Here is a 16,958-nt window from a genome sequence, read left to right as displayed (position 1 = left end):
GTACTGCTACTTATTTATCATGTGTAATTGGGCAGAAGACAGAAGGTCACTGGTTCAACCTTGTGGGCATGGCATGTTCCATATCTGTTTCAGTTTTAGCTAGGTCGTTTTTTTTTTTTTTAGACAGACTTTTGCTCTTGTTGCCCAGGTTGGAGTGCAATGGCACGATCTCAGCTCACCAAAACCTCCACCTCCCAGGTTCAAGTGATTCTCTTGCCTCAGCCTCCTGAGTAGCTGGGATTACAGGTATGTGCCATCACACCCGGCTAACTTTGTATTTTCAATAGAGACAGGGTTTCTCCATGTTGGTCAGGCTAGTCTCCAACTCCCAACCTCAGTTGATCTGCCGCCTCAGCCTCCCAAAGTGCTGGGATTACAGGTGTGAGACACCATGCCTGGCCTCAAGGTCTATTTAAGACCTGGGAGACAGAGGTTGCAGTGAGCTGAGGTCCCACCACTGCACTCCAGCCTGGATGACAGATCGAGAGTCTGTTTTAAAAAAAAAAAAAAAGTACACCAGATCATTAGGAAAGAGCATTTGAAAATCTATATTTTATTTATTTGTTTATTTATTTATTTATTTATTTTGAGACGGAGTCTCGCTCTGTCGCCCAAGCTGGAGTGCAGTCGCCGGATCTCAGCTCACTGCAATCTCCACCTCCCGGGTTCACGCCATTCTCCTGCCTCAGCCTCCCAAGTAGCTGGGACTACAGGTGCCCGCCACCTTGCCCGGCTAGTTTTTTGTACTTTTTAGTAGATATGGGGTTTCACCGTGTTAGCCAGGATGGTCTCGATCTCCTGACCTTGTGATCCGCCCGCCTCGGCCTCCCAAAGTGCTGGGATTACAGGCTTGAGCCACTGCGCCCGGCCTCTATATTTTATAAAAAGTTATAATGGGGGCACAGAATTAGTTTAATAAAATTTAGGATTTACTGAATGCATAGCTTTGGCGAGGGGTGGGGGTTCGTGTTTTCTGGAAGCATATTCATCATCTTGATTTTTGCTCCTAAGCATTTCTTGAGCAGAATTCTACTAGTGGTAGAAACAGGAGGTCCAGAAAAGTCCTTGGTGACAGACGGACGACTAAAGAGCTCTGTGATTAGGTTTTTCACTTCACTGGTGCCCTTTCTTCGCAGAGTCCAAGACACTTGAACCTGACCTATCTATACTCTAGTTAGCAGCAAACATTTTCTTTGCTCCACTTACCTGGAAGATATCTTGATTGTTTCAAGTAGTACTGTTTAGAGGTTGGAGCAGTTGACAATTCGGAATCCGATTTTAGGGAAATAACCGCAGGTAAGCTCTTGTTTTCGCCTGTCGAGTGGTTGGCGCCTGAGGGTACTGGCTCTGGAAGCCTTGAAAGCCAATGAAAGGTAGCATTACAGCACGAACAGCAGGAGGATCTCGCCCACCCTCTGCACATCTTCCTAAGCCAGTCAATCTGACCTCTCTTAAATGGTTTCCATCAGTCTTTTGGCTAAATGACAACTTCCCCTCTACCCCCATAGATATCAGGTTGTGCACAGACTCATTTCTGATACCAGACAGTATGTGACAGGAGGCTTTATAACTGAGCAGCAATTTGCTTGTGTGTAATGTTTCTATCTGTCCTGCAACTGCTGCAGTTGGATTCATAACGTGGGAAGCTGGTGTGTGGAGATGGAAATAACAGCCATCTTCACCTGTTGACTAAAATAATTTATAATCAATGAGGTTGTTTGGGGCACGGTTTGAATGGCCTAAAAAACTGAAGTGGGGAAAGAAGTGCTAGAAAAGCTCCCATATACAATTTCTGGTTACCCTAGTGTCAGGCACAGAAACTAGGTATTTGTGGAGACATGCCTGTGTCTCAGTAGCCAGAACAGACTTGTGCAGTGGCAAAGCACCTAGCTGGCTGTTTGATGGTGTTAGTATTAAGACTGACTCTCTGCCTGTTGGTCACTGACTCCCACAGTCCTGTTTCTGTGTAGGGACTGAGGACTTTCTGCTTCAAGGCTTAGTTTTGTCTCATTCCCAAGGCCTGTTCCTGAGGCCTCTTTGACCAGGTAGCAGTGCGTGAGGCAGCCATTGCTTTGTTCTGCTGCCCATTCCTCTGTGCTGTAATGAGCCCTCCACGACCAACCTTCTCCCTGCCACCCTCCGAATGGGCTCCTTCTTTGCTGGGGCCTGAATATACTGCCCAACTTCCATCACTTGTTAACTCCAAGCATCCACAGTTTCCACCTAGAAATTCATGCTACCATACCCTACTCACCAAGTCGACTCCCTTGGAAATGGACACTCACTTGGGTGACCCTTTGAACTGCTGGCCACCTGCCTGGGGGCAGTTCTACGTCTGCTTCACTGGGAACAGTCCCGCCATTTCTGGCATCTTTCCCTTCCCCTGAGCCCATTGCTGTTGTACCACTAACTGAAATTCTACCCATTCTCAAAATTGCTCACTCTAAAAAGACTTTTCTCTCCTCATCAGAGGGATCTCTGCCCATAGACAGAACTCCCAGTGCTCCTTGCAGCTGTCACTAGTGGCACTAAACACACACACTTGTCATGTGTTATCGTCCTCTGGAGGTCTTATTTCTGTTGCTATATATTTGATGAGTTGAGAGAGGCTTAATTCCAACTAGGTATTCAGTAAACAGCTACTGAATATAAAAGCAAGTATAAATGTAAATATAAATATCGTGCTTTTTGTTCACTTTTAAGAAAACCAGGCCGGACGCAGTGGCTCACGCCTGTAATTCCAGCACTTTGAGAGGCCGAGGCGGGTGGATCACCTGAGGTCAGGAGTTTGAGACCAGCTTGGCCAACATGGTGAAACCCCGTCTCTACTAAAAATACAAAAATGAGCTGGGCATGGTGACGGTCACCTGTAATCCCAGCTACTTGGGAGGCTGAGACAGGAGGATTGCTTGAACCCAGGAGGCAGAGATTGCAGCGAGCCAAGATCACGCCATTGCACTCAGCCTGGGCGACAAGAGCAAAGCTCCATCTCAATAATAATAACAATAATTTAAAAAATAAGACAACCATTAAATAAAAGGTATACATGTTAGTATTTGGTACTCTGTGTTCTTTATGGGGAGGCCTTGGCTGCCTGAGAGACCTAGCAGGGGACGGCAGGGTCTGTTCAATTCACTAATTCACCTCCTATTCACAAATCCACCAAATTCACCTCCTATTCACAAATTCACCAATTCACCTCCTATTCACCAATCCACTAATTCACCAATCCACTAATTCACCAATTCACCACTAATTCACCAATTCACCTCCTATTTACCAATCCACTAATTCACCAATTCACCTCCTATTCACAGATCCACTAATTCACCAATTCACCTCCTATTCACAAATCCACAATTCACATTCAACCCCTATTCCACAAATCGCACCACTCACCAATTCAGCTCTATTATAAGAGGCAGCAGGGGGTAAATAGAGAGAAAGATCCTGGATTTGAAATTAACCCTCACCCTGATCTCGGGCAAGAAACCCATCCTATCTGAAGTCTCAGCAATCCCTAGTCTCAGTATTTACTGAAGTATGAAATTAAAGTTGTTAGGCAGCAGCTTACAGATGGTAGTATATTAATAATAACCATATGCCAGGAATTGTACAGGACCATTGGAAAGATGCCAAAAAATAAAAATGTAGAAGAAATGGCTGGGCGCGGGTGCCACGCCTGTAATCCCAGCCTGAGGCCGAGTGGGGGATCAGGAGGTCAGGGATCAAAGACCATCCGGCTAACAACAGTGAAGCCCGTCTCTACAAAAATACAAAAAAATTGGCCAGTGCGTGTGGAGGGCCCCCACCTGTAGTCCAGCTACCAGGAGGCCTGAGGCAGAAATGGCAATGAACTTGGAGGCGGAGCTTGCAGTGAGCCGAGAAACAGCACCATTGCACCCAAGCCTGGGCCAACAGAGAGAGACTCCATCTCCAAAAAAAAAAAAAAAAAAAAAAAAGTAAAAGAAATACCCACATGAAAAATTCATTGTCATACCACTTTTCTAAAGAATTTCAAAAGAGAAGGGATAATTAATGTTGAAGAAATTTACTAGTTGTACTACAACCTTGATCTTTGTTTGATTTTTTGAGACAGTGTCTTGCTCTGTTGCCCAGGCTGGGGTGCAGTGGCTCCACCTTCCCAGCTCAAGCAATCCTCTCACCTCAGCCTCCTGAGTAGCTCAAACTACAGGTGTGGGCTACTACATCTAGCTAATTTTTGTATTTTTTTTTTTTTTTTTTTTTTGTAGAGATGGAGTTTTGCCATATTGCCCAGGCTGGTCTCAAACTCCTAAGCTCAATCAACCCACCTACCTCGGCCTCCTAAAGTGCTAGATTTATAGGCCCAAACCACCATGAACAGCCACAACCTTGATCTTAAATATAGGTTTTGATTCAAACCTCTACCATCCTCAAAAATATATGACTAAAATGTATGAATAAATTATGAATAATTATAAAAAATTATGAATAAAATTTAGCTGAAATCAGAATGACACGGGTTTTAAAAAATGTTTTCGGCCGGGCGCGGTGGCTCAAGCCTGTAATCCCAGCACTTTGGGAGGACGAGACGGGCGGATCACGAGGTCAGGAGATCGAGACCATCCTGGCTAACACGGTGAAACCCCGTCTCTACTAAAAATACAAAAACTAGCCGGGCGAGGTGGCGGGCGCCTGTAGTCCCAGCTACTCGGGAGGCTGAGGCAGGAGAATGGCGTAAACCCGGGAGGCGGAGCTTGCAGTGAGCTGAGATCTGGCCACTGCACTCCAGTCCAGGCGACAGAGCGAGACTCCGCCTCAAAAAAAAAAAAAAAAAAAAAATGTTTTCAAGTCGCCAGGTGCAGTGGCTCATGCCTGTAATCCCAACACTTTGGGAGGTCAAGGCCAGTGGATCACCTGAGGTCAGGAGTTCGAGACCAGCCTGGCCAACATGGTGAAACACTGTCTCTATTAAAAATACAAAAAATTAGCTGGGCGTGGTGGCACATGCCTATAACAATCTGAGCTACTAAGGAGGCTGAGGGAGGAGAATTGCTTGAACCCTGGAGGCGGAGGTTGCAGTGAGCCAAGATCACATTACTGCACTCCAGCCTAGGCAATGAAGTGACATTCTGACATTCCGTCTCAAAAACAGAAAAAAGAAAATAAAATGTTTCAAGTCTCCTATATACTACATCAACGGTCTTCAAACTCTTCTGTTCCTAGACCCAAATAATTTTTTTTAACTACGTAACTCCCTGCACATCTTTAAATTGACATCTATAATTTTTCATCATAAATTTATTCCTTATTTCTTGTTAACAGCAGATAGAAACGGTATTTTATAAGATGAAATATTGTGAGGATTGACTGCAACTGGAGTGTTTCATGGTATGGTTTGATAAAATAAGTTTTAACTACCTTATCCATAATACACTCTGATCCTCAAAAAAATAAGTAAAATTTTAATCCACGTGTTTTGAAAACACGTGGATTAAACACATGGATTAGGAAAGAGTCTCTGTGGAATGTGAAGACCTGGAAATGGATTGCCTAAGAGTTATCCAAGCAAAAAAGAAAAAAAAAAAAAGAATTATCCAAGCATATGTACTCCTTAGAGATTCCCCGTGCCCCAAAGTGAAGACTTCCATACCATAGCATGCCAAATAGCTACGGGATAAGTTTTCCTGACTCATAACACAACTGTTCTTCCTATTCTTCTGTTTCAAAGAGAAAACAGAGCATTTTAGTATATTTGAAAGAATACACATCACTAAGCCCCGGTGCTTCAGTGCTTCCAAATCACCATGCTTTCCAACATGGGCTAAAATACAGTAGCCCCATTATGTGTGGGGGATATGTTCTCAGACCCCCAGAGGATGCCTGAAACCACAGATAGTACTAAACCTTATATAGCCCGTCTTTTCCTATATGTATGTGCATACATACCTATGAGGAAATTTAATATATAAGTTGGGCACAGCAAGAGATTAACATTAATAACTAATACTAAAATAGAACAAGTATAACAATATATTGTAAGAAAAGTTACGTGAATGTGCTCTCAAAAATATCTTTTTTTTTTTTTCAGAGTCTTACTCTCACCCAGGCTGGAGTGCAGTGGCACGATCTCGGCTCACCACAACCTCTGCCTCCTGGGTCCAAGTGATTCTCCTGCCTCAGCCTCCTGAGTAGCTGGGATTACAGGCGCCTGTCACCACACCCGGCTAAGTTTTGTATTTTTAGTAGAGACGAGGTTTCACCATGTTGGACAGGTTGGTCTTAAACTCCTGAACTCAGGTGATCCACCGGCCTCAGCCTCCCAAAGTGCTAGGATTACAGGGGTGAGCCACTACACCCAGCCCAAAATATCTTATTGCACTGTACTGCAGGTAAATGAAACCATGGAAAATGAAACTGCAGGTTAGGGGGACTACTGTACCCGATTTCTATAAGACAAGAACCAACAGAAAGCCAGTTTTCTGATTTGTCCCTTTATTTAGTAACTCTATGCCATGTAAGAATTGAAATAACTGAGAGGTGTGACTTTCTTGCCTAAAGTAGAAGAGGACTTGAGTGGGCTTTTCCTCAAATTCATGTATTTTTAGGAGAGAGTACCTATGGAATGTGAAGACCTGGAAATGGATTGCCTAAAAGTCATCCAAGCAAAAAAGAAAAAAAGAAAAATTATCCAAGCATATGTACTCCTTAGAGATTCCCCACGCACCAAAGTGAAGACTTCCATACTATAGCATGCCAAATAGCTACGGGATAAGTTTTTCTGACTCATAACACAACTGTTCTTCCTATTCTTCCGTTTCAAAAGGAAAAGAAAAAAAAAAAAAAAAAAAAAAAGTATCTTTCCAAAATATTCACCAAAACTTAACCCATCCTAACTTCAAAGTTGAATAATACACTGAGGATGGCCTCACTTATAAAAAGAAAAGGAACTGCTAGAGATATTAAACTTCCAGAAAAGACTCAGAAAATGATCGAAAAAAGTTTAGAACAGCAAGCAAGCAGATAAGGAAATCTTAACACCATCAGAAGAAGCCGTTAACTTGGCATGTGGTGCTCTGCTTTCTGCAACCAGGCATGTCAATTTCAAAGGGGAATAATGATGGTCATTCACAAGAGCATCGTGAAAATGGAACAAGATCCCCTCTGATATGTTTTGGACATCTGTCCTCTCTAAATCTCATGTTGAAATGTAATCCCCAGTTTTGGAGGTGGGGCCTGGTGGGAGGTGTCTGGATCATGGGAGCAGATCCCTCATGAATGGCTTGGTACCATCCTTGCGGTAATGAGTGAGTTCTCACTCTGAGTTCACGCGAGACTTGATTGTTTAAAAGAGTCTGGGACCTCCTCCCTCTCTCTCTTGCTCCCTCTCTTGCCATGTGACAGGCTGGATCCTCTTTCACCTTCCACCATGATTCTAAGTTTCCAGAAGCCCTCACGAGAAGCAGATGCTGGCACTATGCTTCCTGTACAACCTGCAGAACCATGGGCCAACACATTCTTTATAGCAATGCAAAAACAGACTGACACACTCTCTCTCTACACACACACACACCCCACTCATCTGTTAACACTGAGAATTGTTACTGTGAGAAGATTCTTACCTTTTCAGAGGTATGTGGAAAAATTTGCATTTTGTGGAAGGAACCAATATATTAAGCAAACTTTTTTTCTTTTTTGAAATGGAGTCTCACTTTGTTACCCAGGCTGGATTGCAATGGCGCAATCTTGGCTCACTGCAACATCCGCCTCCCAGGTTCCAGAAATTCTCATGTCTCAGCTTCCCGAGTAGCTGGGATTACAGGTGCACGCCACCATGCCCAGCTAATTTTTGTATTTTTAGTAGAGACGGGGTTTCACCACGTTGGCCAGGCTAGTTTCAAACTCCTGGCCTCAAGTGATCAACCCGCCTCCGCCTCCCAAAGTGTTGGGATTACAGGCCTGAGCCACTGCGCCCAGCCTATTAAGCAAACTTTTCTTCTTTTAAGGTCTACATGCATTTATATTTAATGAGTAAAATAAAGTGAATGCATGGCGAAAATAGTTTTCTGAGGAATTTGAAATCTTACCGAAATGGAGAATCTTTTTTCCTTTTTTCTTTAAAAACACCCATGCTTGGCTTCTTGGAATGGGAGGCTCCGAAATCATAGTCCTCCAACTCTTCCCAGCTATCTCCAGACTTGAAGACAGTCTGACCCCAACGCCTCCTACCACTTTTATGACTCAGTGTGCCATTTGGCTTCTGTGGTGGAAAATCAGTCATAATCTTTAATCATGTACTGAATGCCTTTCATGTACAAGCTACTACGTAAGACACTAACAGTCCCCATTCTCAAGGAGCGTTCCATACACTTAAGGGCCTAACATATATACACATTTAAAAGCATGAACAAAAATGGGCGGTACATGCCAAAAATATGACAGGTGTTCAGAGGAGAGATCTCTGTGAACTAGGTCGGTGGGAGACTTGAATATTTTGGATCTGAGTTGACTCTTCATTGACACGAAGGATCTGGAAACCCGAGACTTAGCTATGTCTCTTTGGGCAAGGGACTTAACTTCTTGAAGCCTTAGTGTCCTCTTTAACTGGGGACAGCCTTAATGAGAAGGACACTAAGGCTGGCATGTGCCAGCATCTTTTACTCTTCCCCCTCCTTGAATGTAGACACGACATCCAAAGGAACAACCAGTCATCCTGTGGTCACAGGCATGACAGCCACCTGCTCAGGGTGGTGGAGCAGGAAGCCAGCAGCAGCCTGCCTCCTCTGCAAGCTTCATGAGCTCCAGCTGCCCACCACCCAATTTCTTGTTATGTGAGAAAAACAGCCCCTATTGTTTAAGCCACAGTGGTCGAGTTTTTGTCCTAAGTCCCTGAATGTAATCCTAACGGAAACAGAGAGGGAAGTATGAGTCTGACTGTCACAGAATGGAGGCATCGTTAACAGAAATAAGGAACAGAAAAGAAGTCCTGGCTTGGAGCACACAATGAATTGGTTTTATACAAATTTACAGAGAGTGGTGTGGGGGCACATAAACAGAAAAATCCAAAAGGCAACTCAAAACTAGGGAACAGAGCATGGAAAATTTTCAGGAAATACAGCTATGTTGGGTGCAGGGAGATGCTTAAAGAACGGACATGCTATTGCTTGAAGCTGATGGTGTCACAGTGATGGTGATGGATGATAACAAAAAGCAGTATTTGCCAGCTTCTACACTAGTATTTTCTCTGCCAGGTAGAACAATCTCCAGAATAAAGAGAATAAAATAATGTTAAGCTCCAGATGAGTAGGGTTAATAAAAGGTTACCCTTAGTTGAGTTTGAGCTTCCCTTCTGTTGAATTGTATTTTAGGGTGCCAATGCTGAACGCTGCTGAACAATGTCAGTGATATCCAAGAATCCTGTATGTATGAGAAGACTGGAAAGTGGCAAATATAATACTCTTAATAAAGTAGAAGATTTATTTTTGCAAACTCCGCATCAGTAAGTTTGGTAGAGGATGAGGGCAAAGATTCTAAAATCAATTATTAAAGGGGACGTTTGTGAGCACTAAGGAAAAACAGTGATAGCTCATATAGAACACACTTTTTCATAAACGGCAAACAATGAATTCATTCAATGTAGTGTATGTGAACTTTAGCCCATTGGGTGAAGGCAGCAAAGGCGATCAGCACATAGTTGAAGAACTTGACCAAGAGTACTGATGAATGGATCAATGTCAACCTAGAAGAAGGTTGTAGTGGCCTGCCCAAGATCTCACGGTCGTTCTGTTCATCATGAAGATTCAGGAGGAAAACAGACAACTAAACAAATACATAGCTGGCAAGAAGCTGGGCAGAATGGGTAAACTGAGAAGAAAAAATAAAGATTCAAAAATAATTAGAAATTGGAGATGTAAAAGGTCTTGCAACTTTTTGAATCCTAGAGATGAAATACACAAGTCAGAGGTACAGAATATGCAATTTAGGAGAAGCATTTATGAAAAAATCGGTATACTTAGAAATTTTAGCTGACACAATACTTAATCCCTGGATTAAGTATTGGAACTTACCTATATAAAAATGTGTGTGTGGCGGGGCGGGGGGCTAGGTTATTCTCTTTAACTTGGAGAATACACACAGGGTCCCTAGCATATGCATGGCACTTAGTAGCTACTCCATAAATAGTAACTTCCTTTCCTTCTCTCACAGTATGAGTCAGCAATTGAGGCATCTTCTAAGGGGTTGTGGGGAGGAGTGTAATCATTGGTGGCACGAGTGCACATATGGTTTAGAGTGTCGGAAGTGATTCGTCCTCCTCTACATTCCCTGCCTGCTGTCTGCCTCCAGTTCTGGCAGCCTCGTTCTAAGTGGGAAGCAGGATGAGAGGGGACTTAAAGGCATATTCATAATAGGAACTGACAGTTATCAGTCATTGGTGAATGGCGTTATATGCAGAGCCCTTAAGGGAAATGGAGATGTTTCTCTAGAGAAAAGGACAGATAATATAAGGGCTATTTTCAAATATCTAAAAGGCTGCCTTTCTAGAAAAGTGATTAGCCTTCATTAAAAGCTAGAAAACCAGATTTTACCCAGTATAAGGAAGAACTTTCTAATATTCAGAACTGTTCCAAAGATAAAGTGGACTCCTTGGGACCCCAGAGGTGGTTTGCAAGTCATGTGGGCAATTATTCAACCCTTCATTCACTGAACAAATATTTACTGAGAATCTACCATGTGGCAGGCGCTGGTCAGGGTGCTGAGGCTGTACTGATAAACAGACAAACATTCCTGACCTCACTGAGCTTGCTGCACTCCAGAGGAAGAGACAAATAAACAATAACCCTAAGAAATAAGTAACTAACAGTATGTTAGAATGTGATTAGTGCCACTGGGGGACGAGGAGGCCTTGCTTATACTGGGTTGGCAGGGCAGGTGGGGACTGGATAAAGAAATAGATACATGCCGTGTAAGACCAATTTCCATCCTAAAATGCCATAATGCAAACACATTTGGGAGTGTACACCCCAATGGGACAGCTAAAACACTACAGCAACTGAAGAGCTCCCGGAGTTGAACAAAAGATGGAAGAAAAAGTTTTATACTATGCCTGACACTTCAAAAACCCATTCTGGCTGGGCGCGGTGGCTCACGCCTGTAATCTGAGCACTTTGAGAGGCCAAGGAGGGCAGATCACCTGAGGTCGGGAGTTCAAGACCAGCCTGACCAACATAGAGAAACCCTGTCTCTACCAAAAATACAAAATTAGCCAGGCGTGGTGGCACATGCCTGTAATCCCAGCTACTCGGGAGGCTGAGGCAGGAGAATAGCTTGAACCCGGGAGGCGGAGGTTGCTGTGAGTCAAGATCACGCCATTGCACTCCAGCCTGGGCAACAAGAGTGAAACTCCATCTCAAAATAATAATAATTATAACAATAAATAAAAACCCATTCTCTCCATGTTCCTTAGCATTTAAGAACACTGTAAAATGATAGTACTGTTGAAAATTCTTAAGATTTAGGATCAGTACTCTGGAGTACCCGATTCTTTTAAATTATTTCTTTGAATTCTTCTGCATTGAAAGAACTTTAGGCTGGGCTTGGTGGCTCACGCCTGTAATTCCAACACTTTGGGAGGCTGAGACGGATGGATCACCTGAGGTCAGGAGTTCAAGACCAGCCTGGCCAACATGGTCTCCACTAAAAATACAAATATTAGTCAGGTGTGGTGGTAGGCACCTGTAATCCCAGCTACTCAGGAGGCTGGGGCAAGAGAATTGCTTGAACCCAGGAGGTGGAGACTGCAGGACCCGAGATCGCACCACTGCACTCCAGCCTGGGCAAATAGAGTGAAACTCTGTCTCAAGAAAAAAAAAAGAGAAAAGCCCAGGCGCGGTGGTTCACGCCTGTAATCCCAGAACTTTGGGAGGCCAAGGAGGGTGGATTACTTGCAGTCAGGAATTCAAGACCAGCCTGGGCAACATGGTGAAACCCCATCTCTACTAAAAATATAAAAAATTAGCCAGGCATGGTGGTGCGTGCCTGTAATCCCAGCTACTCGGGAGGCTGAGGCAGGAGAATCCCTTGAATCCAGGAGGCAGAGATTGCAGTGAGCTGAGGTCGTGCCACTGCACTCCAGCCTCAGCAACAAGAGCAAACCTCCGTCTCAAAAAAAAAAAAAAAAAAAAAAGAAAGACTGAAGACTGTAGTATGTACACTTGGTTACTTTTATTCTGAAAGTTTTTCTTTTTATAAACCATATTAGAATTTTAAGTGATCTCATGTCAAGCTCCAATCAGAGGACTCAGGGTCTTTAACAAAGAATAATCTTTTCTATCTTTTCCAACATGATTAGAAATGCCTCGAAACAAAATCTTCATTGCACGAGTCAAACTACTTCATTGCAAGCGTCATGACTGGCTACTCACGGTTGGCACATTTTTGATGATGCTCGGGAATAGTGTTTGTGGCGGTTTCTGCTGACTCTGTTGCTTTGGAGGTTGCTGGACGCTCAGGTTCTGTGGTGGCTGAATGGGCTGCAGTGGCTGCTGGCTAGTTTTTGGCTGGGGTTGTCCAACAGTCTGATCAATTATATCCGGCAGAGGCTTAGGCTCTACTTCAACTAAAGATGGCTTTGATTCTAACGGTTGCAGTTGCTTATTTAAAGACTGTTTTGATTCCAGATGATTTGAGGAAGGACCTAATACCTGACCAACTTGAAAATATGGGTGTTTCAATGCCTGTAAAAACATAGAAAAAACAACAAATGGAAAGCGGTTCCACCTAAACATATTGCACATAAACTATGACTGGCCCTGTGCGAGGCATATATCATCAGCCCACATGAGCTTCAAAGATTTAGAAAGCAGCCATCATTCCCTATACAGTGTCTCTTTTAAAAGATAACCAGAAAAAAAGGATTTGAGAAATAAATTGCATTAAAAAATTAAAAGTGGCCGGGCATGGTGGCTCACGCCTGTAATCCTAGCACTTTGGGAGGACGAGGCAGGCGAATCACTTGCGGTCAGGAGTTCAAGACCAGCCTGGCCAACATGGTGAAACCCAGTCTCTACTAAAAATACAAAAATTAGCCAGGCATGTTGGTGGGTGCCTGTAACCCCAGTTATATGGGAGGCTGAGGCATTGGAATCACTTGAACCTAGGAGGAGGAGGTTGTAGTGAGCCAAGATTGTGCCACTGCACTCCTACCTGGGCAACAGAGCGAGACTCCGTCTCAAAAAGACAAACAAATAAAAAAAAAAACCGGTACAAGTAGGAAAAATAGAAAGCTCACTTGTTATTATAACATCTAAGCAAAACAACTGTTCTATTTATTTGATTTTTTAATGAAAATAAAATCTAATTTATAGGCATTGGCTAAATTAATGTGATTACTTCAAGCTAAAATACTACACATCAATAATGGTTTAGAGTACATTCAAAGACATTAAAAAGTGAATTAAGAAAATTTTCCATATAGATTATTTGAAATGATTAACCAGAGCTGTATATAAAATTCCGGGTTACTCTCAGCCTGAGTACAACAATATACCTACTAGTAACAGCAACAACAAAAAAAATCGAAAGAGGGGACGACAAAGGCATTCTGTTGAAGTTTATTTCATCAGTATACCAGCAAAGAGAAGACATTTATGGGAAGAAAGTATAAAAATACTAAGAAAAATGATCACTGCGTTTTCCCTAGACCAGTCACCCGACTGCTCGCATGAGAGGGAAGGGACCCCCTGGTGTACGGGTGGCACCGTCTAGGGCAGTGCTTCCCAACTGGGGGCAAGTTTGCCCCTTGGGAGATATCTGGCAATGTCTGGAGACATTTCTTCTCATAATGACAGGGGTAGGGGGATGCTACTGGTGTCTGGTGTCTAGAGGGCCAGGGACAATGCTAAATACCCTATAATGCACAGAATAGCACCCCACAGCCAAGAGTTATCTGGTTCAAAATGTCAATAAGGCTAAAACTGAAAAAATATTCTACAGAATGTCTAAAGCCTGTGTAGCTCAGCTATGGAAAAATTCCCTTATTGGCATCAAATACCTGGGCAAAGTAGCTGTTCTTTTTTTTGGGGGGTGGGTTCCTTAAGATGGTCAAGCTCTGTTCCCCTGAACCTCCTGCCTTTAGCCAGTCCCCACACACGTGGGAACACAGCCCTGACCAACAGTTAACTCCTCCCATGTGTAAGGTCAGTTTTTAGAGGAACAGAAGGCAGCTTGGTACTTTAAATGGTCTTCATATTCTACAACTTAACCAACCTCTCCCCCTAAATTAGGTCTTTCCATTTCCACTAAAAAGCAGGGCTGTGAAACAGAGCACCAGCAAGAGTTCGTTAAGGGTTACTTGCATTCTCAGTGGAATATACAAATATGCGTAATTTAAATACTTCAATACCTAGCACACTGAAGGTACTCAAATTCTGAATTAAGTAACATTAATTAATTAGTATGTCAATATTCCTAAATTACTTATGCATATTTTGGAGCTGGAAACTTTGAGGATGTGTTTTGTAATTTCAAGGCTTTATTTATAACAACTCTTCCTTTTTTTTTTGAGATGGAGTCTCACTCTGTCGCCCAGGCGGGAGTGCAGTGGCACCATCTCGGCTCACTGCATCTGCCTCGCGGGTTCAAACAATTCTCCTGCCTCAGCCTCCTGAGTAGCTGGGATTACAGGCACCCGCCACCACGCCCAGCTAATTTTTGTATTTTTAGTAGAGATGGGGGTTTCACCATGTTGGTCAGGCCAGTCTCGAACACCTGACCTCGTGATCCACCCACATCAGCCTCCCAAATTGCTAGGATTACAGGTGTGAGCCATCATGCCCGGCCAACTCTTCCCTTTTAAGATACTTTAAGATACCAGTTACTATCCTTCAAGAAGAGGGAAACTAAAAATTAATAGCATTTATTTTTTCCTATTTACTTAAGGGAAGCAGTGATCACTGTAGAGAATGAGAAACATGTAGAGTCCTCAAGATGAAAATAAAAATTTAACACCCAGAGACAACCAAGACTAACTTTTTTTATACTTTTCAGTATTTTTTCTCATATAAAATGTATTTTTCAAAGACAAAATCATATTATTTGTATAATAGTATTTTAGCATGAGATTTGTCCCAAATTGTTTAAAAATTTTATTTCACAAATTCACTGTTAATGCTGCAGTGTATTCCAAATTAAAGATGCACATAACTTAAGTTTAGAAACTTTATTTATTTATTTATTTATGACAGAGTCTCGCTCTGTCGCCCAGGCTGGAGAGCAGTGGCATGATCTCGGCTCATTGCAATCTCCACCTCTTGGGTTCAAGTTATTCTCCTGCCTCAGCCTCCCGAGTAGCTGAGATTACAGGTGCACACCACCATGCCTTGCTAATGTTTTGTATTTTTAGTAGAGACAGGGTTCTGCCATGTTGGCCAGACTCCTGGTCTCAAACTCCTGACCTCAAGTGATCCGCACACCTCGGAAAGTGCTGGGATTATAGGCATTGGCACTGCAGAGCCACCGCATTCGGCTGGAAACATTTTGATTAGCTTTCAATGGACAGTTTTCTATTGGAATTGAACATCTTTGAGCATAATTTCTGATCGTCTTTAAGGCTCTTTTTATTCTCTTACTAAGAGATAAATGAAAATGGTATCTCATTTCTACTTGCATTTTATGAGAGTAAACAAAGACTGAACATTTAAAAAGCATTTTTGGTAATCTGTATTTCTTTTCCTGTGTTTCTTTTTCACGTCCCATGACTACTTTTCTTTTTAAAATACATTTGAAAAACTTATTGTGTCTTTATTATGAAGGTAATACATGTTTAGAAAAATTAGAAAATATGGGCCAGGTATGGTGGCTCGCGCCTACATTATTCTAGCACTTTGGGAGGTCAAGGCAGGACAATTGCATGAGGCCAGGAGTTTGAGACCAGTCAGGACAACTTAGTAAGACCCCATCTTTAAAGAAATGAAACTTTTTTTTTTTTTGAGACGGAGTCACTCTGTCGCCCAGGCTGGAGTGCAGTGGCCGGATCTCGGCTCACTGCAAGCTCTGCCTCCCGGGTTTACGCCATTCTCCTGCCTCAGCCTCCGGAGTAGCTGGGACTACAGGCACCCGCTACCTCGCCCGGCTAGTTTTCTGTATTTTTTAGTAGAGACGGGGTTTCACCGTGTTAGCCAGGATGGTCTCGATCTCCTGATCTCGTGATCTGCCCATCTCGGCCTCCCAAAGTGCTGGGATTACAGGCTTGAGCCACCGTGCCCGGCCAGAAATGAAACTTTAAAACAATTTTAAAAAAGAAAAATTAGAAAATACACTTAAATGGCTGGGCATGGGGGTTCATGCCTGTAATGCCAGCATTTTGGGAGGCCAAGGCAGGCAAATCACCTGAGGTCAGGAGATCGAGAGCAGCCTGGGCAACATGGTAAAACTCCATCTCTGGCTGGGCGCAGTGGCTCACACCTGTAATCCCAAGCACTTTGAGAGGCTGGGGTGGGTGGATCACCTGAGGTCAGGAGTTCGAGATCAGCGTGACTAACAAGGTGAAACCTCATCTCTACTAAAAATACAAAAATTAGCCAGGCATGGTGGTAGGCACCTATAGTCCCAGCTACTCGGGAGGCTGAGACAGGAGAACAGATTGAACCTGGGAGGCAGAGTTTGCAGTGAGCCAAGATCGCGTTACTGCACTCCAGCCTGGGCGACAGAGTAAGACTCCATCGCAAATTAAAAGAAAACAAAACAAAACAAAACACCTCCATCTCTACAAAATACAAAATTAGCCAGGCATGGTGGCGGGCACCTGTAATCCCAACTACTCGGGGAGAATCGCCTGAACCCACGAGGTGGTGGTTGCAGTGAGTCAAGATCATGCCACTGCACTCCAGCCTGGGCAACAGAGACTCCATCTCAAAAAAAAAAAGAAAATACACATAAACATTTCAGTATTTTTCTTATGTTTCTGTAGAGTATTATAT

General features: G+C 43.2%; 1 protein-coding gene across 6 annotated transcripts in view; it reads right to left on the bottom strand.

The window, feature by feature from the left end:
- The window catches only part of MAK (male germ cell associated kinase), a 75,973-nt gene that overhangs the window by 19,466 nt on the left and 39,549 nt on the right, over positions 1–16,958 (bottom strand). For all 6 annotated transcript variants that reach the window (XM_017891145.1, XM_017891148.1, XM_017891146.1 and 3 more), the window contains exons 9-11: positions 12,405–12,716; positions 8,070–8,242; positions 1,207–1,355 (exon numbers count right to left, since the gene is read on the bottom strand). In XM_017891145.1, the coding sequence (XP_017746634.1) occupies positions 1,207–1,355; positions 8,070–8,242; positions 12,405–12,716 (634 nt within the window). The remainder of the gene's footprint in view (positions 1–1,206; positions 1,356–8,069; positions 8,243–12,404; positions 12,717–16,958) is intronic.

This window comes from Rhinopithecus bieti, unplaced genomic scaffold (genome assembly GCF_001698545.2).
Source record: "Rhinopithecus bieti isolate Rb0 unplaced genomic scaffold, ASM169854v2 scaffold_19939, whole genome shotgun sequence".
In the NCBI taxonomy this organism is placed as follows: Eukaryota; Metazoa; Chordata; class Mammalia; order Primates; family Cercopithecidae; genus Rhinopithecus; species Rhinopithecus bieti.
This window is presented reverse-complemented; position numbering and strand designations above follow the sequence as displayed.